The sequence below is a fragment of the Harmonia axyridis genome, chromosome 3, assembly GCF_914767665.1.
Source record: "Harmonia axyridis chromosome 3, icHarAxyr1.1, whole genome shotgun sequence".
Classification (NCBI taxonomy): domain Eukaryota; kingdom Metazoa; phylum Arthropoda; class Insecta; order Coleoptera; family Coccinellidae; genus Harmonia; species Harmonia axyridis.
In genome coordinates, this window is record NC_059503.1 from 59,450,007 (window position 1) to 59,473,676 (window position 23,670).

Here is a 23,670-nt window from a genome sequence, read left to right on the forward strand (position 1 = left end):
GAATTTACAATATTTTATTTGAGAAGAATCTAAATAAACTGTAATTATGTACATCAAAATTTTAACCTATTTACAAATAAAAAAACAATTTTGAAATATATACTTCAATTATTCATTTCACATAAATTCAAGTCATGAAATATTTTAATGTCGAATAGTTTAAACTTGTTATGGCAAAATAGGATACCAGCCACACAGTCTTTACACAAGGGTTTTTTTTATTTACAAAAACTCAGTTCAAAGTACCACGACAGGAAGCAGCACCACACAAACAAACTATTTTCTCCACTTCAAGTGGGAATTTGTAGTCGTATGTTATTTCTTCGTTAATTCCTATTTGTTGTTTGGAATAAATTACTATTTTCTTCTGGGATTCTATGGTAATGACCTTAGCATAACAATTAGGCTGCAAAAGGAATGGAAAAATTAGGAATGTAAATCAAAAGGTGTTGTGTATATTTCAGTATAAAGCAATGTTGCAAAAAAATCAATGAAGAAATTATATATTTCTCTTCTCTCAATGTTTTTCTCTATATCCTAATATTGAAATGATTAAGCCTTCACTGTTTCTAAAGGGTGTTTTTTTCAGAGCTATAGAACTTCAAATTGTAACAAAACGATGGATTATTCGATTGACATGAATTTCATTTATCCGCAAGATAATCTTGTGGCATTACATTTTAAATATGATTCCTGGCATATGACCGCCACGGCTGGCTCGGATGTAGTCCAATCTGGACGTCCAATTTTCGATGAGTTTTTCCAACATTTGTGGCCTTAAATCGGCAATAACACGGCGAATGTTGTCTTCCAAATGGTCAAGGTTTGTGGCTTATCCGAATAGACCAATGACTTTACATAGCCCCACAGAAAGTAGTCTAGCGGTGTTAAATCACAAGATCTTGGAGGCCAATTCACAGGTCCAAAACGTGAAATTAGGCGGTCACCAAACATGTCTTTCAATAAATCGATTGTGGCACGAGCTGTGTGACATGTTGCGCCGTCTTGTTGGAACCACAGCTCCTGGACATCATGCTTGTTCAATTCAGGAATGAAAAAGTTAGTAATCATGGCTCTATACCGATCATCATTGACTGTAACGTTCTGGCCATCATCGTTTTTGTAGAAGTACGGACCAATGATTTCACCAGCCATAAAGCGCACTAAACAGTCAGTTTTTCTGGATGTAACGGTGTTTCGACATACACTTGAGGATTAGCTTCACTCCAAAAGCGGCAGTTTTGTTTGTTGACGTAGCCATTCAACCAGAAGTGCGCTTCATCGCTACACAAAATAAAATGGACGTAGTGCGTGATACGTATTCCGCACAGAATCATTATTTTCGAAATAAAATTGCACTATTTGCAAGCGTTGTTCAGGCGTGAGTCTATTCATGGTGAATTGCCAAACCAAACTGAGAATAAATAACTTGACATCGGTTAAATCGGTCGCCATCTTGAACAGTAATGCCAACTTAAAGTTATATACCTCGAAAAAAAACACCCTTTATTATTTGAAAGAGATCAGTTCAAAATTTACTAGAATTCCTTGATTACAAAATTTCCCCAATTTTTATATAGATAAAAAAATACTTACACTACAACTGTGATTAATGAACCTTGCCAAATTACCGCATTTTGTTGCGTCAATGATCGTTTCAAGATCGATACGAAATAGGTATGTGCTTCCTATACCTGTCGCTTCATACTTATTTTCTCTTAGATCGGCAATACTAGGCCTAACCACATGCCCCACATACTCTATAACCATCTCGTCTGCAGCTATTGGTTCCATTGCAAAAAGTCCCCAGTCGTGAATGGCCGATTTGGCGAACTTGAGTTGTTTCTTTCTGAACTTAAGTTGATTGAACTTGAGTAAATCGGAATCAGTGTCTGTGCCGAAGGCAGTCAACAGACGTCTTTGGTTAGATCTTGCTTCTCTCGAAATGCCTAAAATTTCAATTAAAATCATTTTTCTTACATCTTACGAATTGAAGAACTTTCGATTGGTCAAGCAACAAAAAAAAATAACACATGATACAAGAAGGATAATCAAGTATTTAACTGAATAAACAAAGGATTAATATGCCTTCCTTAAGAGTCAGCTTGTGGAGTGCGCATCGATGTCACTGATGTCAGAAAATCAGAATGAAGATGCAGAGGAAGATCAAAATGCAAAGATGCATAAATTATTAGTTCCTACAGAGACTCTATCATTCCGTTTCAGAAACTGTCACTTCTATTCATTGTGTCTTGGACAACAATCCTGTTAAAACCAAATGTCCTCAAAATTAATAGGAAGTTGCTGAACTATCGGAAAAAAACTTGAAACTTGTTTGAATCATGATTAAATACCAGGTTGGTTGGTCCAGTGGGTAGCACCACTTACTCCTAAGCCTAAGAGCAGGAATCAAATTCATAGACCATAATGTCACTTCCTGAAGAAATTGAGAACATGAAATATAGCCTAAGATGCATAGAATCCCTGGTGTGTGTACTGATTCAATTTTGTTTCAGCCTTTTTGATATATTCCACCTGTTGCTTTGGTGTTCTGCTTACAAGAGTTCTGTAAGATGACGCTTTGCAGAATTGTTCGAATTCCCGCTATCTGTCTGGCGCCGTTTAAAAATAAAATAATGATTTTTGACACTGCAAACGCTCACAATAAATCACAACTCAGTTCCTATCGAATTTTTAATGAACTGAATGGAATATAATGATAGACGGGTAATGGTTAAGATGCATAGAAAACCTGGTGTGTCTACTTATACTTGTTAAACTTTCAGACAAAACGGGAGATTTTTCAGATTTTTACCTACTTGATATCGAGGGATTATATTTGACATTTCTCTCGATTCTCGGCTCTCGTGACCTTTGAGTATAGAACAATAATATTTTATATTCTATGTTCGTAACAATCTTCTAAATTTTGTCATTATATTCCATTCATTTCATTAAAAATTCGATAGGAACTGAATTTTAATTCATTGTGAAAGTTTGTAAAGTCTAAAATAAGTATTTCATTTTTAAGCGGCACCTGGCAGATAGCGGGAATTCGAAAATTTCTGAAGAGCGCCACCTTACAGAACTCTGGTGAAGCAGAACACCAAAGCAACAGGTGGGTCTCTCAAAATGTCTGTAACAAAATCGAATCAGTACACACACCAGGGATTCTATACATCTTAGTATTGAATCAGAGTAGAGAAGATTGCCACGAACATAGAATATAAAAGATTATTATTTTATACTTGGAGGTCAGTCGCGAGAAATGTCAAATATAAACGCTGTATGCCCCATCTGAAACAAACGCGATCTCTCGAAATCAAGTAGGCATAAATCTGGAAAATTTCTCTTTTTGTCTGAAAATTAGTAGACACACCAGGTTTTCTATGCATCTTAATATAGCCGCACGATACCGATATACAATTAAAAAATACCGCCAAAATTACAGACAAAAAATGGCGGACTTTTGACAGTTTTATGACATCTTGTCGCCATTGTGGGAATATAGTCACTACTTTTTAGAATCGATTCCTCCACTAATTGTGCCATTGGAAATCACAGACTATCTATCGGAATATGTGGTCTTTAAGAACTCCTGTATGAAAGAGCGCTCAAATGCTTCCGAATTCACTTAATGCTTTCCTCATTTCATATCATCAGATTCAACTCATATTATAAATTAAAAGCTTCATAAATGAAGAAATGAGATGAAAAACTCACCCTGCATCTTTGAAACGGCAGCAGTAGGTAAAAGTGACACAGCATGCGCCTTAGCGTGATGATATTTGTATTTGAGTTTTTCTTGTGGTGATATCTTATAGTAACCTTCCGTCCTGGCACAGCCTGAATCATGAATTTTAACATCATCTTTCTTTTTCCTCCTTGGATTAGAGAATAAATCGGTAACGCAATGATCTACCCAGTGAGTATCGTTGAGCCAATAACTCATTGCATCATCGGCCAACAAAGCTTCGTAAGATTTCTTCATATACTGAATATCTTCATTATCGATCCCTGAAAGAATAATTGATTGAAAATAATGAATGAAGAAACTATGTGCGAATAGATAATCGTCCACGAAGTTCTTTGAGGTCATGTCAAAAAAAAGTCTGGTAACTTCAAGGTTGGCATCTACTGCTTCAAGAGTTGCTGGTTTATCTGCATAACCAATAACTTAACATAGCCCCATAAAAATTAAACGAGAGGCGTTAAATCGCACGAACGAGGGGGCCAGTTAACAGGAACACTTCTTGACATAAAGTTTGTCACAAAATTGATTTTACAATAAATTGAAAGGCTAAGCGCGCCGTCTTGTTGGAACCAAATTTCATCCATGTTTACCTAATCAACTTTAGGAAACAAAAAATCAGTCAATTTGATTGGATGTAACGGTGATACGTTAATGCCGCCAATTTTGCTCATTGACGAAACCATTTAACCAGAAATGAGCTTCAACACTACATTCTTCAGTAAAAATGTTCATCTTCGGCCAGTTTCAAATTAGCCCAACCAGCAAAAATGCCATGTCAAAAATGGTCATTCGCCTTTAATTCTTACACATGCTGTATTTTATAGGTAGGTAAGCATATAAAAGATCTTAAAATTCTCACATAAAATTTTTTGGTTAGTCGAAGGACAAAGGCCAACAAGTTAAAAACTGCTACGTATCGACGTTTCGGCGTCTTCTTCAACACAGCAGCATTATTCTCTTCAGTAGGCACATTTCTTTATCTTCTTGGTGGTTTTGAATCGAGAAAGTAAAACTATTGCGAAAACGATCAATAACTTCATGAATTATTTGCTCACAAGGCGGATTATGTTGACTGTAAAATGGACTAAGTGCTCAATGAATTTTACTACAGATTTATTTTTTCAAAGTAAATATCCACAATTCGGAAGCGTTGTTCTGGCGTTTAACTATTCATGAAGTTTTGCCAAACCTTACTGAACAGAAATGTCAAGTTTGATATTCTCAACTGTCAAACTATAGACAACGATCGATCGATATTTCTAATGCTGCTAAAAAAAGACCTGTTATAATTCAATTTACCTTTAGTTAAAAACTCGTACAAAATCGCCATTTGAGCTGCAATATCTCTATCCTTATGTTTCACAGAATGTACAGTATAAGGAGTCTGAAAGTAACCATTGTAATTATCTTCTTTAGTATCTGTAGTATTCTGCAGCTCCTGCAGTTTAGCCTGCTTTCGCTTTCTAGATTTTTTGGCAGGCTTTTCCGGTGATTTTTCTACAGCTGGTATTTCCTCTACAGGTGCTTCATTCTCTTTAACTTCTTGATTCGAGTACCCATGATCATGTACAATATTTCCAGCATGACTGTTACTACCTTCTTCCTGATCTTTTTCATTTTCTTTGTGAGGCATACAGTAGGAATGTTCCATTGCAACCTTAAATTGGATTTATTGTAAAAAACCAAATAGGAGTATTTCTGATTATCATGCATTGGAAAAAAATACAAGACAAAAGAGTTTAAAAGACAACGGATCAAAGATTCATCAAGAAACAAAAGCTTATCTAGATCTGTCGTATTCATTCTAATCCCAAAATTGATTATAAAATGCTGTGAACTATAAATATCAAGAACATTTTCTCATTTTTTATTGTTCAAACAATGTGAAACCGTTTTTTCTGAATATCAAAAATAATATTTTTATATTATTCTCATAATAGTCATTCACCTGAGAATGAGAACTAGCTTCATCATCGGATTCTGACAATTTCCTCACTCTAGCAAGGGTACCATTCAGATCTTTTTTGAATATATTTTCCTTCTTATCAGAAGTGAGCGCTTCACCATCACTATGAAGCTCTTTATCAGGGATATTTGAAGAAGTAACAGACGAATCCAATGCTGCCAAAGTCTGCAGAACAGAGTGAATTCAATCAAACAAAATTTATAATAAAAGTGCATAAGGCATTGAAATTCTTCCATGTGTATTAGAATTAGTCTTCTGCATGAGTATTACACATTATTTTTCTCTAATTCACTGAATTTCAATAAATTTAATGGATTATTTCCATAAATATCGCTCAGTTATTTATGCATTGAACAATGTTGGTTGGCAGAACTGTTTTTTGTATCACAAATTTGACAGATAGTAGACTAATCTGTGACAGAAGAGTCCCAAGTACCAACATATAATGATGAAATAATATCATGAAATCTGTGTGAAACTGAGATATTCCCGCAAGATTTTTTTCTACAAGGCATGGTAGAATTAACTGATTTCACAAAAATGCAGAGAATTAATTTTTTCAACATTAATTCTGCTTTTTATCCCATTAATGTTTGATGGGACATTCACATGCTTTAAAAAAGTACCAAATTAATGAGAAATGAATCAACAGATTCTCATCTATTTTGAGATCAACTGATCACATCATACCATAGCATACCTAGACAAAAACCACAACATAACAAAGAAAACATGAAGTTAATTGCATTTACCACACTAATGTCTAAATATGTTTCAATTTTATTCAAAATCTTCTTCAAGGCTCCAAAATTACAGATTACAGTTATCGTAAGTAATTGCACAAGTGCATCAAAATTACCGATCATTTTGCATGACAGCGTGTTGTCATAAAAACTGCATTTTCATTTTTGGAGAAAGAGCCCAACACCGAAGGTGGAGGGCTCTTTCTCCAAAAATGAAAATGACCGAATGCAGTTTTTGAAAGAAAACACGCTGGAATGCGAAATTATCCAGTCATTTTGATGCACAAGTGTAATTCGGGGGAATATTTCCCGAATAGACTGTTAACTTGCCAAAGTGACATAGATTCCATAGATGCCATACATTCGAACTGTGTAAGATGCATTGAAACTATGTATCTATGAACAGAACAATTGGTATGGCAATTTAGGCAATATGCCATACCTTGGGTAAAAATTCAACGGTTCATGAGTTATTGGGATTCTTATGAAAAAAAAGATGGCGATGAGGACTCACATTTTTTTGAATATTTCAGCAGAAAAAACTATTTTTGTACGTAGTATCGATTGAAATAATAAAAAATATAGGTTCTAATTTCAAAATCTTGAGTTTTGATGAATTTGAGTTGTCCAAGTTCATGATCCTCTTATAAACACCCTGTACATTTTTGGCCCAAACCGCAAACATTTTTATAATACTACGCATTTGCGGAATCGAAAAAGAAAAACAATTTTTCGAAAAAAGCTTTTTCTGCTGAAATATTCAAAAGAATGCGAGTCCTCATCGGCACCTTTTTTTTCATAAGAATCCCAATAACTCATGAACCGTTGAATTTTTACCCAAGGAATGGCATATTGCCGAAATTGCCATCGAAAAAGCTATCTAATGATGCAATAATATACTGGGTGTGCCATTTGAAATAAGGAAGTAGTAGTCTGTTTCCGGTATAACCGGAAATCGTAGAGATCTGAAAATATTTTAGGGAGAAAGATCATTGTCTCAAACACCATCATGCAAATTTTCAGCTCAAAATTATGATTAGTTTTTCATAAACGTCTAATAGGACATCCCGGTAAATCACCCTGTATATTGAATTACTCTTGAAACAATCTGGTTTCTCAGTCATTTTTTTTTCAAGTCATATCAATTTGTATCAAACACAAACACAATCAAATATTATACAACACAATATGAGAACAATAAACACAATTTTTAAAACTATTATTTTTGTCATCATTGATATGGAAAAAAATTTTTTTAGGGTGATTTAAGCTGACATAGTGCATACTCACTGGCGGTTCCGGATTCCTTATTGCTTGTAACAAAGCATCCCTAACTGCTTCCATCTCTACCAGAGATTTATTTTCCACTGTGGTCTTAATATCTGCTTTAGGAGCAGCAACTTCTGCGAAAACACCATCATTTTTATCGACCTTTTCCTCGACTTTGGCCTTTTCTTCCCTTTCTCGTTCAATTTGTTCCATCCATTCAGTATTTCTTCGTCTTCTCTCAAGATATTCCAATTCCGTTTCACTCAGCGAACTATCACTATCGTTGTGAAGTGGCCGTTTTCTGGATATTTCCAGTTTAGGTTTTTTTGGTGGATTTCCCTCTGGACTGGCCAATTCAGACTGGAAGTTTTGAATGAATATAATTTTTCACATATTGAACATTCTTGAAGTTTATTAATTGTTTCTCAATCCAGTATACAGGGTGTCCCGTAAAGACCACGTCAAACCGAGGGAGAATGTAGAACAAAGGATAACCCACCTGCTATGACAAAATTCCCATTATAAAAGTCTTACCGTTTTCGAGATATTTTTTTTTTTTGAAAATAATGAATTTTTGCCCCTTTCAATAGTTTTGCCCTTACGGTTGGTACAATTTTACATCTTTCTGGTTAATTTTTTCTGTAAAATATTGCTAAAAGAAAAAAGATATGGCTGTTTTTATCCAAATGGGTACGTTTCTGACAAAATCAAGTTTGCCATTACTGAACGCAAACAATTATTTGGAATTTTTAACCAACCAGCTGCCCATTTTATTGGAAGATGTGCCACTGGCGCTGCGACGTAGTCTGTGGTTTCAACATGATGGATGCCCAGCAAATTACGGACTCGAAGTTACCGCACATTTGAATAGAACTGATTCCCACCAGTGGATTGGAAGAGAAGGTGAAATATTGTGGCCTCCTCGTTCACCTGACCTAAATCCTATGGACTTTTATTATTGGGGCTGCCTAAAAGACAAAGTATACGCAACACCCATACGTGATGAAGCCGAATTGAGAGAACGCATCCACAATTCGGCTCCATCACATATGGGTGTTGCGTATACTTTGTCTTTTAGGCAGCCCCAATATTAAAAGTCCAGAGGATTTAGGTCTTCATGTACCCATCTTTGGTACAGGAAGACTCGTCGCTCCAAATGATCTTATTAAAAAAATCTGGATCTGCATGATGTTTTCCAAAATTTGCCGGCAAAATTGAATTTCGTTGAGGTGAATAATTATGCGAGTAATATTTTCGCACGTAAACAATTGCCATTGTTCACTAAGTAATGCAACATCGAAGATTTCTCAACTGAATTGACAATCTTGATTTTGTCAGAAACGTACCCATTTGGATAAAAACAGCCATATCTTTTTTCTTTGAATATCAAATGACTTGTGTGATACCTCTTTGAAATCACTATAAAATAGACAATTTATTGTTGTAATGTGCGGCAGCAGCTCAGTACATTTTTTTTCCTCTACGATGGGCTAAACTTCATGAACAAAATGATCCACTACCAAAATTTCCAATAAAAATATTTCTCATAGCCCCCTTTAAAAATTTTCGGAGGATGTTTTTGATGTAAACGTTAAAATCATTTTTCAGCAATATTTCACGTAAAAAATTAACCAGAAAGATGTAAATTGTACCAACCGTAAGGGCAAAACTATTGAAAGGGGCAAAAATTCATTATTTTCAAAAAAAAAAAAATATCTCGAAGACGTTAAGACTTTTATAATGGGAATTTTGTCATAACAACGGGTTATCCTTTGATCTACATTCTCCCTTGGTTTGACGTGGTCTTTACGGGACACCCTGTATAGAAGTACCTATTTAATACTTACAACAGGTTCAGGCGTTTTACAAGTTGGCAAAATTCCATCTTGTAAATCGTCTGGCAAGTTCGCGAATGGTTCAATGGCCATTTTCTGTAGTTCATCCTGTTTTGGTACCGGTGACGTTCTGGTGGTTTCAACAACTTCAGCTTCAGAATCTGAACTTTCATCACTACTAGAACTATCGCTTTCGCTCGAAAATCCAGAACTTTCAGAAGAACTGATCGAACTAGTCGATGGTTTCCTAATCCTAAAAAAATTATGTCAGAATAGCCTGAATGTTGAAATTTATAAGAAAGTATGATTTAGTACCTGCTGAAAGGTTTGGAGTGGTTCACCACCTCATTGTCCGAATCCCTAATGATTTCCTCGTTATCAGACAATTTTCTTGAGTCATCATCCTCAGGTATGGGTGAAGGAATTTTTTTTCTTCGAAAACTAGGCATTTTGGGTAAAGATGCGCGTATGCCCAAAACCAGGTTACCAGTTCCAGCCAAACTGTCTAAATTACTATAAATATTTTCACGATTAGCTTCCAGTAGGAGATTGGCATTGCATTTTTCTGACACCAATTTCTCATTTCCTTCCTCTTCCTTTGGTTCGTTTTCTTTTGAAGTTTCTTCTTCCCACCTGCAAACATAAAAATGTGAATTAAAGTAGAGAAAACAAGTTTACATTTTGGTATATTGTTCGTTTCTATGTAATAGAATTATTTTTTAACCTCGGCACACTGGCGTACTGGTTTTTGGAAAAACAACAATTCAATATTTTGTGTCTTCTAGCTTTGTTGGAAACTGATGAAATACCTATTTTTGTCTTGAAGGTTTTCATGAAAGAAAATTATAAATCTATACTTCTTTAATAAGTACTGAAAAATATCAGGTGTGTGAATAAGTCTTTCCCGTTTTTTGTAAGAGATGGTGCCACCAATACTGTGCGAGTATTTAATGGTTACATATGTCATAATCAAAGCTTATTCATCTGTCAACAATTCCACACTAATACATTAGTTGAAATTTTTTCGCATCATAAATTTTTGAAATCGTGAAAATGTCGAAATTTGAGCCGAGTCGACGTCATTTGCGGGAAGTTTCACTTTATTGGTTCAATTTGAAGAAATCTGCTGCCGAGGCGCATCGGTTGCTTCAGGAAGCTTATGGAGAAGGTTGTGTCGATGATTCAAGTGTTCGCGGATGGTTTCGACGCTTCAAAAGTGGCGATTTCGACGTGGAAGACAAGGAGCGTTCCGGGCGGCCGCAAATCTTTGAAGATCAAGAATTGGCGACTTTGCTTGATGAAGATTCGTGTCAAACGCAAGAAGAACTTGTTGAAGCATTGGGAGTTGACCGAACAACCATTTCCAAGCGTTTGAAAGCCATGGGAATGATCCAAAAGCAAGGAAATTGGGTGCCGTACGAACTGAAGCTGAGAGACGTCGAACGGCGTTTTTTCACTTGCGAACAGCTGCTTCAGCGACATAAAAGAAAGGGTTTTCTGCATCGTATCGTGACTGGCGATGAAAAGTGGATCCGTTACGATAATCCGAAGCGAAGAAAATCATGGGGACTACCCGGCCATGCATCATCATCGACGGCCAAGCCAAATATTCATGGCGCCAAGCTCATGCTCTGTATATGGTGGGACCAGCTAGGTGTGGTTTACTATGAGCTTCTGAAACCGAATGAAAGGATCACAGGCGAGGTCTATCGACGACAATTGATGCGTTTGAGCCGCGCACTGCGAGAAAAACGGCCACAATACTCCGACAGGCACGACAAAGTTATTTTGCAACATGACAATGCTCGCCCACATGTTGCACAGCCGGTGAAAACATACTTAGAAACGCTCAAATGGGAAGTCCTACCCCACCCGCCGTATAGTCCAGACATTGCTCCGTCTGATTACCATCTCTTCAGATCGATGACGCATGGCCTGGCTGACCAGCACTTCCATTCCTACGAGGAAGCCAAAAAATGGGTGGATGACTGGATAGAGGCCAAACCGGTCGAATTTTTTCGCAACGGGATTCGTATGTTGCCAGAAAGATGGAGAAAAGTTGTAGCTAGCGATGGCCAATACTTTCAATAATTCATTTTTAACCATTTTTTCACAATAAAGACTCAAAATTTGAAAAAAAACGGGAAAGACTTATTCACACACCAAATAAATCCCCATAAAGTGGATTTGATAATTTGAAAAAAAATTTTTTTTTTGAACCTTCAAAAGAACTATACTTAATGAAATTGGTAACTTCCAACCAAATGGTGGTGGGAGTTTGCCAAAAACCTCTGCATCTAATACAAATTACATGTTCAAAAAAATCATGAACCTTTGTTACCAAATTTTCGAAGATTCAAAATTAATGAGTTGGTTGAATATTCATCAGGAATTTTGTGTTCATTTTTAAAATCAAAAGGATATAAAAAGTTTTTTTTGAAAATCAAAATTGAAGATCCTCTCTTCTGACACAAATCACCGATTTTTTCATAGCTAAATAAAGGCTGTGACACAATTAGGTGTAGTGAAAGAGCATGTAGTGCCATTTGCCCCATACATTGGTGAAAATTTCATTTTTATGGACGATAATGCCAGACCCCATCGTGCGCGCATCGTTCAGAAGTACCTTGAAGAGGTTGAAGTCTCTCGAATGGAATGGCCAGCAAGAAGTCCAGATCTCAATCCAATTGAGCAGGTTTGGGACAACCTCAATAGAAGGCTGAGAAGTTAGAAAATCATCCAGCTACTCTTAATGACTTAGGAATCCAACTCAGAGAAATCTGGGAAGGATTAGATCAGAACATTTTGAGATCACTCATTTTGAGGATGAACCGTCGTTGCCGAGCTGTAATTAACGCAAGGGGTGGAAATACCAAGTATTAAATGACTCATCAGCATTCCAGTATTTTGAAAATTGTTTATTTCTCTTCTTTCACATAAGATTCGGTGAAATCCTGAATTTTTCTTCCATTTAATGTGTCTTGTTTCGTTCAAAACCTTCCCGAGAGAACATAAAAAATAAGTTATAAAGTCAATGTAGAGTTAACTTTCATTAAAATTGAGATTTTCAGAATGTGCGTTAATTTTTTTGGGCGGTGTATTTTCGAAGGAAAATTAAAAACCTCAAAGTAACTTTTTCATCTTACCATTTCTCAAACAACGAAAATGCAGTATTCTCCACCATTTTCTTGTTGAAATCCTTTTTCAGGATCAATTTCAGTTCTTGGGTAATTTGCTGTATAATAGCATTTTTAGTTGGAGCATGGGGATCGTCCTTATTTTCTTCCAAATTGTGCTGAGGTAGTTGAAAATGGGAAGGAATATATGCTGGTGTAGAATGGAGGGGGGCGAATTGGGGAGGATACGCCGGATGCGCAGTCAAGTGGAACACTGTAGGGGGCGGGGCAGTGGTAGCGTATGGAAAGGGTGTAGGAGGGTAGGTGGAGTGTTGGTGAAGGGGAAGGGGAGCTGTGGCGGGATAGGAATATGTAGCTGGAGGGTATCCTGAAAAAGAGAAGAAAGTTACACGAAATAAATTGATTTTCAAAACAATACAATAATTTTTTAGTAGGTAACGGGTGTTTTTTCGAGATATATAACTTTAAGTTGGCGTTACTGTTCAAGATGGCGACCGATTTAACAGCCGTAAAGTGATTTATTCTCAGTTTGGTTTGGCAATTCATCAAGAATAGACTCACGCCTGAACAACGCTTACAAATAGAGCAATTTTATTTCGAAAATAATGGTTCTGTGCGGAATACGTATCGCGCACTACGTCCATTTTATTTTGTTTAGCGATGAAGCGCACTTCTGGTTGAATGGCTACGTCAACAAACAAAACTGCCGCATTTGGAGTGAAGCTAATCCTCAAGTGTATGTCGCAACACCGTTACATCCAGAAAAACTGACTGTTTGGTGCGCTTTATGGGCTGGTGGAATCATTGGTCTGTACTTCTTCAAAAACGATGATGGCCAGAACGTTACAGTCAATGGTGATCGGTATAGAGCCATGATTACTAACTTTTTCATTCCTGAATTAAACAACCATGATGTCCAGGAGCTGTGGTTCCAACAAGACGGCGCAACATGTCACACAGCTCGTGCCACAATCGATTTATTGAAAGACACGTTTGGTGACCGCCTAATTTCACGTTTTGGACCTGTGAATTGGCTTCCAAGATCTTGTGATTTAGCACCGCTAGACTACTTTCTGTGGGGCTATGTAAAGTCATTGGTCTATGCGGATAAGCCACAAACCCTTGACCATTTGGAAGACAACATTCGCCGTGTTATTGCCGATATACGGCCACAAATGTTGGAAAAAGTCATCGAAAATTGGACGTCCAGATTGGACTACATCCGAGCCAGCCGTGGCGGTCATATGCCAGAAATCATATTTAAAAAGTAATGCCACAAGATTATCTTGCGGTTAAATAAAATTCATGTCAATCGAATAATCCATCGTTGTTTTATTGCAATTTAAAGTTCTATAGCTCTGAAAAAAACACCCTTTATCTATTATAAAAAATCAATATGCCTTACCAGGAGGGGGATAGTGATGTGAAAACGTATATGGTGCAGGTGGTGGGGGGATATGACTCAAATTCGGGGGTAATGGAGCTGGTTTGACTTCCTCTATCTTCTGATCATTACTGCTCAACGATGACAAGCTCATTCTGTCATCTTCCTTATCCGACTTATCATTCTTAAAGTCCGATCTTCCGATAGGACTATAATTCATCCTACCTCCAGTCAACAATTCGTCTTCACTAGAGGATATATCACTTCCAATTTTATCCAGGTTTACCTTCTTCAAAAGAGCCGTGGTTTCTAATGCCTCCCGTTGTCTTGCCACAACAGCCTTAAGAAAATTCAGAATACAATTAAGTTATGAATACCTTAAGTAGCTTTTACAGCCAATTACATTATGTGTTTACATTTAACTCAAAATTATTCAGAGTAGCTATAAGCCTTCGATTGCATATACAGGTTGGCCATTTGAAAACGAAACAGACGAGATTACAGACGAAATAAAATTTTTCGATAGAAATGCTCGGACAGGTCGATTTCTGTTTCGAGGGGGACAACTTAAGATGTAGGTTACGGACGCATAGCGCTTCAACCCTTGCTACTACAACCCTCACCCCCAAATTTTGAATAGGGAAGATGGGGTGAGTGATACCTCATTTGAAAGGTATTTTTATACTGATTTCAGCACAGTAATTGTTTTTTCATTTTATGCATTAGTTCTCGAAATATTCTTAACTAAGTATTTGAAAATGAAGTGGTGTTTTCATGGCACTTGTAGTGTTCGACATTTTGAGCTTCAAAACAACCATGACTGTGGCTTCCTTCCTAACTAACTAACGCATGAATATTTCGAGAACTAATGCATAAAATGAAAAAACAATTACTGTGCTGAAATCAGTATAAAAATACCTTTAAATTGAGGTATCACTCACCCCATCTTCCCTATTCAAAAATTGGGGGTGGGGTTTGTAGCAGCAAGGGTTGAAGCGCTATTCGTCCGTAACCTACATCTTAAGTTGTCCCCCTCGAAACAGAAATCGACCTGTCCGAGCATTTCTATCGAAAAACTTTATTTCGTCTGTTTCGTTTTCAAATGGTCACCCTGTATAAAATCGGCAACAGGTATATTTTCCATAAAATAGTTGTTTTTCCAAAAAAAAAATTTTCAAAATTAATTCATATGTTAATGATTACACGAAATTTAGAAAATCATTCATGTGAAAAATCTTGGGCTAAAATGTAAATTACATCAATTATCAATAAAAAGATGTGTCCTCCTATGTGACCTAACATTAACTGAGACTGCTAGTCAGTTTATATTTTGTGTCGTTTTTAAATGATATCTCATAACTCTCCAAGTATGAATGTGAGGTTTTATGTTTAATTTTTTTAATTCTGATTCTTAAGCTTTTAAGAATCCTTCTCAGAAGCCCAGTGTTTATACAGGGTGTTCCACCATTGACGCGACGATCTATTACAGTCAAGCGCTGAAATATTTGAATTTTCAAACCAAATAACTTCAAGATGAATGAATTTATTTGAAGGAGATTTTGAAAGTACTAAAAGAACAGAAGTAAGTACTGACTTTTTGATAATCATTGAGAACTCCACTGGGTGTTCAAAATGAGGTAATTCAAAGTTTTTATCGGGCAATAATGGCACAACCTGTATTTCATTTTTTCGTTAGATAGCAATTTTTATTATTTTCGAAAAACAATTGAGGTCAATCCTGCCTATTTTCATTATTTTTTCATTTGGAATAAGCCTTATATTACCGTTTCAATAAGTCTTAATTGACTCGTCTCATTTTGAACAGCCATTAGAATTCTCAATGATTATCAGAATCTTCGTTCTCTCTCCGTTCTTCTAGTAATAACTTTCAAAATCTCATTAAAATAAATTCATTCATTTCGAATTTATGGAAGAACCTCCAATTTATGAAATTTTTTCAGCATATGAAACTCGGAACAAACTTGGATGAATTCATTTCATAAATAAATAGGGTATTCCATAAGGAAAAATATTTTTGGTACACCTTATGTATTTCCCCTCAAAATAAAGATAGAAGGAATGGAAAGTAAACATTTGTGCTCAATCCCAAATACAAAAGAGATGGAAGTTTAGTGTCGCCAATCACAATCCAGCTAGCTTCAGCTAGTCGGAAGAATACTGAATATTTCAGTTAATAATTACTCGAACATCCTGAACCGTAATATTAATTTATTGATTCTCACCATTTCAAGCGCATTGCGATGACATTCCAAATATATTTCCTTAGTTAGAAATGGAGAGGGAGGCTCTGATAAAGGAGCAGTTTCATCATCCAGGGGTATATCTACATCTGGTGCAGGGGGATTGATTGCCATATCACTTAGAGAAATACTTGACTTGTCTGAAATAACGAAAAATGTACAATAGAATACAATTTCCTGGTCTTTAGTTAAATGCAATCACTACCCATATGAAAACTGGCATACTCTCTTCAAAACAAGAGTATGAAAATTAAGAAGTAATAAAAAGCATGCAAGTTTCACACAATATACACTGCGCAAAAAAATTAACGCACATTCTGAAAATCTCAATTTTAATGAAAGTTAGCTCTACATTGACTTATACCTTATTTTTTATGTTCTCTCAGGAAGGTTTTGAACAAAACAAGACAAATTCAGGATTTCACCGAATCTTATCTTATGCTGATAAGTGATTTAATACTTGGTATTTCCACCCCTTGCGTTAATTACAGCTCGGCAACGACAGTTCATACTCAAAATGAGTGATCTTAAAATGTTCTGATCTAATCCTTCCCAGATTTCTCTGAGTTGGATTCCTAAGTCATTAAGAGTAGTTGGATGATTTTCTGGACTTCTTGCTGGCCATTCCATTCTAGAGACTTCAACCTCTTCAAGGTACTCCTGAACGATGCGCGCACGATGGGGTCTGGCATTATCGTCCATAAAAATGAAATTTTCACCAATGTATGGGGCAAATGGCACTACATGCTCTTCAAGAATGTTCCTTATATACCTATCAGCATTCATAGCTCCATTATCAACGACCACTAGGTCTGTGCGAGCAGTCAAAGATATTCCACCCCATACCATAATCGATCCTCCCCCGAAACCAGTAGTATTCAGGAAATTGCACTGAGCATATCTTTCATGTGGACGTCTGTATACAAGGGAACGTCGATCACAATGGGAGAGGCAGAATCTGGACTCATCTGTGAAGAAAACTCTTTCCCAATCAGCCTCTTCCCAATGGATATGCTATCTCGCAAAATCCAAACGCGCCCTTCGATGGGCTGGGGTAAGAGCTGGTCCTCTTGCCGCGACAAATCATATTCTCTGAGGCGATTACTTATTGTCTGAGTGCTAATTTGCACCCCATGAGTTTGCTCAAGCTGATTTTGAAGGAGGCGAGCGATTGCAAACCGTTGTCTCAACGAAGAAACTCTCAAGTAACGTTCTTGAATGGCAGTTGTTACCCGTGGTCTACCCTGTCCTGGTCTTCGGACATTCATACCTGTCTCCCTGAATCGCTGCAACATTCTGGACACACTTGTATGGGAAACTCCAAACCTTTCTGCAATTGTTGTGTATGTCCAGCCTTTTTCTCGCAAAACTACCGCTTGGGAACATTCCTCTTGGGTCAAATTGCGTGTTTCGCGATGCATAGCGATCGAGTGTAGAAAATCAAACGAAAGAAAAACTATTGATCACTAGAATTGATCGACAACAACTGATTTCAGAATGGAGCCAATACATTCAAAATCGGATAATCTCATTTTTTTTATTCCTGCTGGAAAAACATCTGTATTGAAGAAAAACGTTGAAAGTGGATAACATATGCATGCATAATTCTGATAAAAATAATTATCATTGAGAACACCTTCAGTTATAGAATAAATTTGAGATTTCCATAATGTGCATTAATTTTTTTGCGCAGTGTATTATCATACATTGAAAAAAAAATTTTAACGGTTAGATTTGGCTACTCTCTCGAACTCATCTTTCTTCTATTATAAACTTTGTAGAATAAAGCTAATAAAATTTTACTAATATTTCAATAGTTTATTATTACTTCGTCTCAGAATATCTCACCCAAAAAAAAAATCTAGGTAAACTCTATACAAAGAAAAACTCAGAAACTTTTGATATATTCTATATGTACATATTTTTTTGTAACCTAATAATTGTCATTTGAAGTAAATTGCCTTAAATACAGTTATTTATTTATTATGCAGAACCTTAAATATTCAGGGATATTTGCTCCCTTGTTCTTAATCAAATATTCAAAATTTCATAACTCTGAAACTATTGGCGACGATAAATATTTAATATAGTAAACAAATTGTCCATTGGATGATAATTTTTTTAATTTTATGTTGTATATTTTTTGATGGGTGAATTTTTTTCAATTACATTTTAAAGTCTTTAAAATTATTTGCCAAAATATCTTTCAATCTATTGCCTCAGAAAATACGATTTTACGCACGCAGTATTTGGGGCTTTTTGCCCGCAATCTGTTGAGTTTTTCATGTGATGTTTCTGAAGTTCGAATACCTTGAACTCCGCAGTTGTAGACAAAACATAAGGTGAGAATCAACTAGACTACAATTCAAGAGTTGTAACTTTTCCAACTCTGTCTTAAACATGGTTTTAAGCATTCAGAAATTTTTTCTCATAGATCATTGATTTTTTCATGAGTTTGTTAAATGTACCGAGACACGGTTTTACTACTGATTGATTATACAGGGTGATTCACCGGGATGGCCTATTAGACGTTTATGGAAAACTAATCATAATTTTGAGCTGAAAATTTGCATAATGGGGTTTGAGACAATGATCTTTCTCCCTTAAATATTTTCAGATCTCTACAACTTCCGGTTATACCGGAAACAGACTACGACTTCCTTATTTCAAATGGCACACCCAGTATATTATTGCATCATTAGATAGCTTTTTCGATGGCAATTTCGGCAATATGCCATACCTTGGGTAAAAATTCAATGGTTCATGAATTATTGGGATTCTTATGAAAAACAAGGTGGCGATGAGGACTTACATTTTTTTGAATATTTCAGCAGAAAAAGCAAACCCTATACCTAAAATGAATACTTCAAGATTTATCGGGGAAGAACTTCAAATGAGGAAAAACCGCTATTTATAACTGTGTTAATAACTGTCTGTTACTTCCGGAAAACACAGAAAGAAACTAAAATTCGATGTTAAAAATAAATTTTACATTTCATGAATTTTAATTAATTTTTCATTGGGATTGTTGAGAAATCCATGAACCAATACAATTTTCAATTACGAATAATTCATTACAATTCTTGATATGTCAAATTTAGTTAAGAAAACATCGAATTTTAGTTTCTTTCTGTGTTTTTCGGAAATCGTAGACTACTCCACACAGTTATAAATAGCGGATTTTCCTCATTTAGTGTTCTTCCTCGATAACTCATAAAATATTCATTTTAGGTATAGGGTTTGCTTAAGTAACCCCCACTATTTTTGTATGTAGAATCGATTAAATAATAAAAAATTTCTAATTTGAAAATCTTGAGTTTTGTTGAATTTGAGTTGTCCAAGTTCATGATCCTCTTATAAACACCCTGTACATTTTTGGTCCAAACCGAAAACAGTCTTATAATACTACTTAATATTTGCGGAATCGAATAAGAAAAAAAATTTTTTGGAAAAAGCTCTTTCTGCGGTAATATTAAAAAAAAGTCCTCATCGCCACCATTTTTTCATAAGAATCCCAATAACTCATGAACCATTGAGTTTTTCTCAAGGTATGGCATATTGCCGAAATTGCCATCGAAAAAGCTATCTAATGATGCAATAATATACTGGGTGTGCCATTTGAAATAAGGAAGTAGAAATCTGTTTCCGGTATAACCGGAAGTTGTAGAGATCTGAAAATATTTTAGGGAGAAAGATCACTGTCTCAAACCCCGATATGCAACTTTTCAGCTCAAAATTATGATTCCATAAACGTCTAATAGGCCATCCTGGTGAATGACCCTGTATTCATCTATGCTATTCTATTCATATAAGTCTTTGAATTTTTTTTGTATAGATTTCACTAATTCAATATTCTCAAGGTTGATCTCTTGATTTTTGAAATCCAAAATTCAGATATTTTATCTTCAATTTAGGAAGATCAAGAAAACAGTTTTTGACATATTGGGTTATTTGAATTAAAAACATTGCATAACTAATTTCAAGATAATTTAAAACCATTTCTAAAATGATCCAAATGATACATAGACAAAACGTTGTCTTCAATGATTTCAATGATCCTAATCCTGTAATTTAAACTCAATCATATTCACTCTAAGGTGTAAAAATACTGAATCTGTTAATGAAAATAATAAAATAACATACCATCATCACTATCGATTGAAGGTGGTAGAGGCAAGCCTTTGGGATGTTTGTCCATTTTGAACTCGTCATCGGAATCGCCAAATGCTAAAAAAGGAGGAGCCATTCCACCGGTACCCTTTCCTTTGAGCAAGAGGGCAATCCTGAAAAAATTAAGATTTTGAATAATTCTATATCAAAGATATTCTAAGTTCTTCACCATGGTGACCAAAAAGAAAAAGTAATGGAATGCACAAATTATGTGATGAAAGAAAATATTTTTTTGCAACTCCATGTATCACAAGGCCAATATGAAATTAAATTAAAATATCGCAAAAAAGCAAAAACTAAATACTTCAAGTGCCTAACTACCAGATTGGTAGATCATTATATTATACCAACCTAGTGTCCAAATCTAGTTTTGTTTCTTCATCAGTCTTTTCGTCATTGTTGGCCTTATAATTAGAACTAGAACTCTTTCTTTTTTCTTTCTCTTTACTTTTTCCATCCTTATATTTATCTTTTTCTGTCTTTACATGTGTTTCTTCTATAATTGGCCATTTGGGGGGAGCAATAGAAGTAGGTGTTCTTTCCCAAGTCTCAGTAGGCCAAGCAGGGGTTGCCATTGGCCAAACTGTGTGAGGGGGAGGGTTCATTTGGTAAGCGTTTGGGGTAGGAAAACCATATTGTGGAGTGAGTGGTATGCTAGGGTGTGAAAATTCGAACCTAAAAATGAAAATCACATTTAGAAACAATGAAAGGCTTTTAATGGTAAAAGGTACTCACCCTACTGGTGTAGTATTAGTAGACCCATAATTTGTAGAAAATTCACTTGGTCCTGTTCCGTACCCCAAATCAGAGCTACCACTCGGAGTAGCAAAATCTGTTCTACTGAAACTTACCCTGCCATACCTATCTCGTTCTATTTTTTCCCTTTCCCTTTTTTTTTCATTTTTTCTGTGTTCATCTTCTTGTTTTTCCTAAAAAAAAATCAATAAATATACAAAGTAATATAATTTTTGAATATCAGTACCTTGAATTCTACAGCAATCCTCTCTTCCTTTTCAGATTCAACCTTTGGTTGTGCGATGATTTCAGGTAGTTTCTTTTCTGCTGTATACTCATCAAACTTTAACTTACATTTTTCACCAAATGGATCCAAAAATACTTCCAAAATTTTCCCCATAACACTGGTATTGTTCAACTTCTCAACGCAAGCTTTTGCTGATTTCACTGTTTCAAACACCACTCTTCCTATACTAAGATGTTTGTTAGTTATAGGATGATAATAAATAAATAATTCTTCAATAGCACCAAACTTTTGTACAACATCTCTAAGAAAATGTTTATCGATGTTATCATTCAGCTGAAGAATAGTGACTTCAATTGCAGGTGGTTCACCTACATAATTACTGTCGATTTTGAATCTGAAAATAATTTCATATCAAATATAAGAATCCGAAAAATAACCGTTGAAACCTAATTACTTTGAATAAAACATACGGAAAAATCATTTTCTAATGCGACCTTTGAAAATTTTCAAACTTCCCGCCATTAGTAGGTCATTTGCACCATATTTATAGACACGTTTATTCTATGATCATGACGTAATATTGAATGATTTGACATGCAATTTCTATCAATTCATTAAATTTTGAGATTTTAATGATGTAAAAAAAAGTATTCTTTTTAGTAAGTTGCACAGTTAAAAAAAATCTGAAAAGTTTTACCACATATTTTCAACTCAAAATCAGAATTTGAATCAACTAAAAAGCTTTTTTATTAATGCCTAAAATGATATTTTACGGAATTCAATTGATTTATTCCCAACAGTACTAGTAGGGTTCATAACAACCCTTTTTCAAATTTGATCAATATTTGCAAGTCAAAGGATAAAAAGTAAATAGCAACTAATATTTGTCCAGTTATCACAAATAAGATATTTATAACAACAATATAACAGAACCATAATTTTGAGGAAAATCAAATTATAAAATAAGATTCAATTTTTTTGACAATGATATCTTCAAAAGTAATAACTCTTCATATAGAATTTATATCTTCAAGATTTTACTAAATTTGACATAATTAATTAATCCAACTAGTTATTTATATTGTTTCAGAAAATTAAGCTATCGTAACTTACCTAGGGACAGGAAGATCCAAAGTTTCTAATCGAGTCCAAATTCTTGTTAAATGTGAACGAGGATCTCTTGGAATAACTGGTTGATATGTACTATCATCCGGAACCACACCATCATATCTATATAATTTAGCAGTCCCTTTAACAAGAAAGGGATCTACTAATAACTTATAACTTTTCATCGTTTTAGGAATATGCATTTTGTTCCTTTGGTCCATGGTACCATTCATACTGTAAAAAAATTGCTTAATTAATAGTCAGAGCGATATTCATATAATTTACCTTTCTGAAATCTTCTCTATACTTCAAAACTTATAAACAACAATAGTGGGTATAATCACAAATGAATATCAGCTTGGATCAAATATAAAAAACGCGGGCATTGTAAACATTCTTCGAAATAATTATTATTGAATTCTGATACCACCCAGAAGAAACAAACCATTCATAATATTTACCTTAAACACGAAAATAACAGGATAATTGAACTTTTCCAAAAGATATACAAGAGATTTCTAACCTATAAATAATGTCAAAATTCTATAACAAACGCTAAATACACTTTTGGGACCAATATACCCTTCAATGATGTGACACAGTATAAAACTAAATTTTACAAAATATTATTTAGTAATATGAATAAGTTTTTCTCTTATAAAGAATCCATTCTGTTACCATTTTCGCTACTAAACCAACAATCACATAAAATCTTTTTCTTCTCACTTTTTAGTTTCATAGGCATCATTTAGTCCCACAGAGTAAAAAGAGCACAATCAATGGTTTAATGAAGTTGAAAAATTATAAAATGAATGAAATCGATTATAATATTCAGTTTCGCTCATATCTATTGAATAAATGTAAAATATTCAAATTCTACTGAGTGGAGAAAAATATAATTCATAGAAATTTCCAAAAAAGATATGTTAATCAATACTGGAAATTCTCATTTGGAAAAGGAAAACAAGATAATGATTCAATTTAGTTGTAATTAGAATTTATTCATTTTATATTTCGAAAATTTGTTTTATACGTAATTTGAATACGTGGAAGAAGTACTAT

The 23,670-nt window shown here is 35.0% G+C and overlaps 1 protein-coding gene across 2 annotated transcripts; it reads right to left on the reverse strand.

Annotated features, from left to right (window-relative positions):
- On the reverse strand, positions 1-23,457 carry LOC123675564 (histone-lysine N-methyltransferase SETD1). Of its 2 annotated transcripts, XM_045610938.1 has the most exons (18): positions 23,132-23,456; positions 22,894-23,069; positions 22,615-22,842; positions 21,502-21,895; positions 21,255-21,448; positions 20,871-21,194; positions 20,493-20,632; positions 16,332-16,489; positions 14,110-14,428; positions 12,714-13,071; positions 9,883-10,200; positions 9,580-9,820; positions 7,754-8,092; positions 5,703-5,885; positions 5,054-5,411; positions 3,724-4,017; positions 1,597-1,949; positions 1-406 (listed from the first exon to the last, which is right to left on the reverse strand). In XM_045610938.1, the coding sequence occupies exons 3-18, from the start codon at positions 22,839-22,841 to the stop codon at positions 233-235; spliced, it is 4,374 nt and encodes a 1,457-aa protein (XP_045466894.1). In that variant the 5' UTR covers position 22,842; positions 22,894-23,069; positions 23,132-23,456; the 3' UTR covers positions 1-232. The 2 variants fall into 2 exon arrangements, with proteins under 2 accessions (XP_045466894.1, XP_045466895.1); XM_045610939.1 differs by lacking the exon at positions 22,894-23,069 and having other exon boundaries at positions 23,070-23,457.
- Positions 23,458-23,670: the final 213 nt, after the last annotated feature.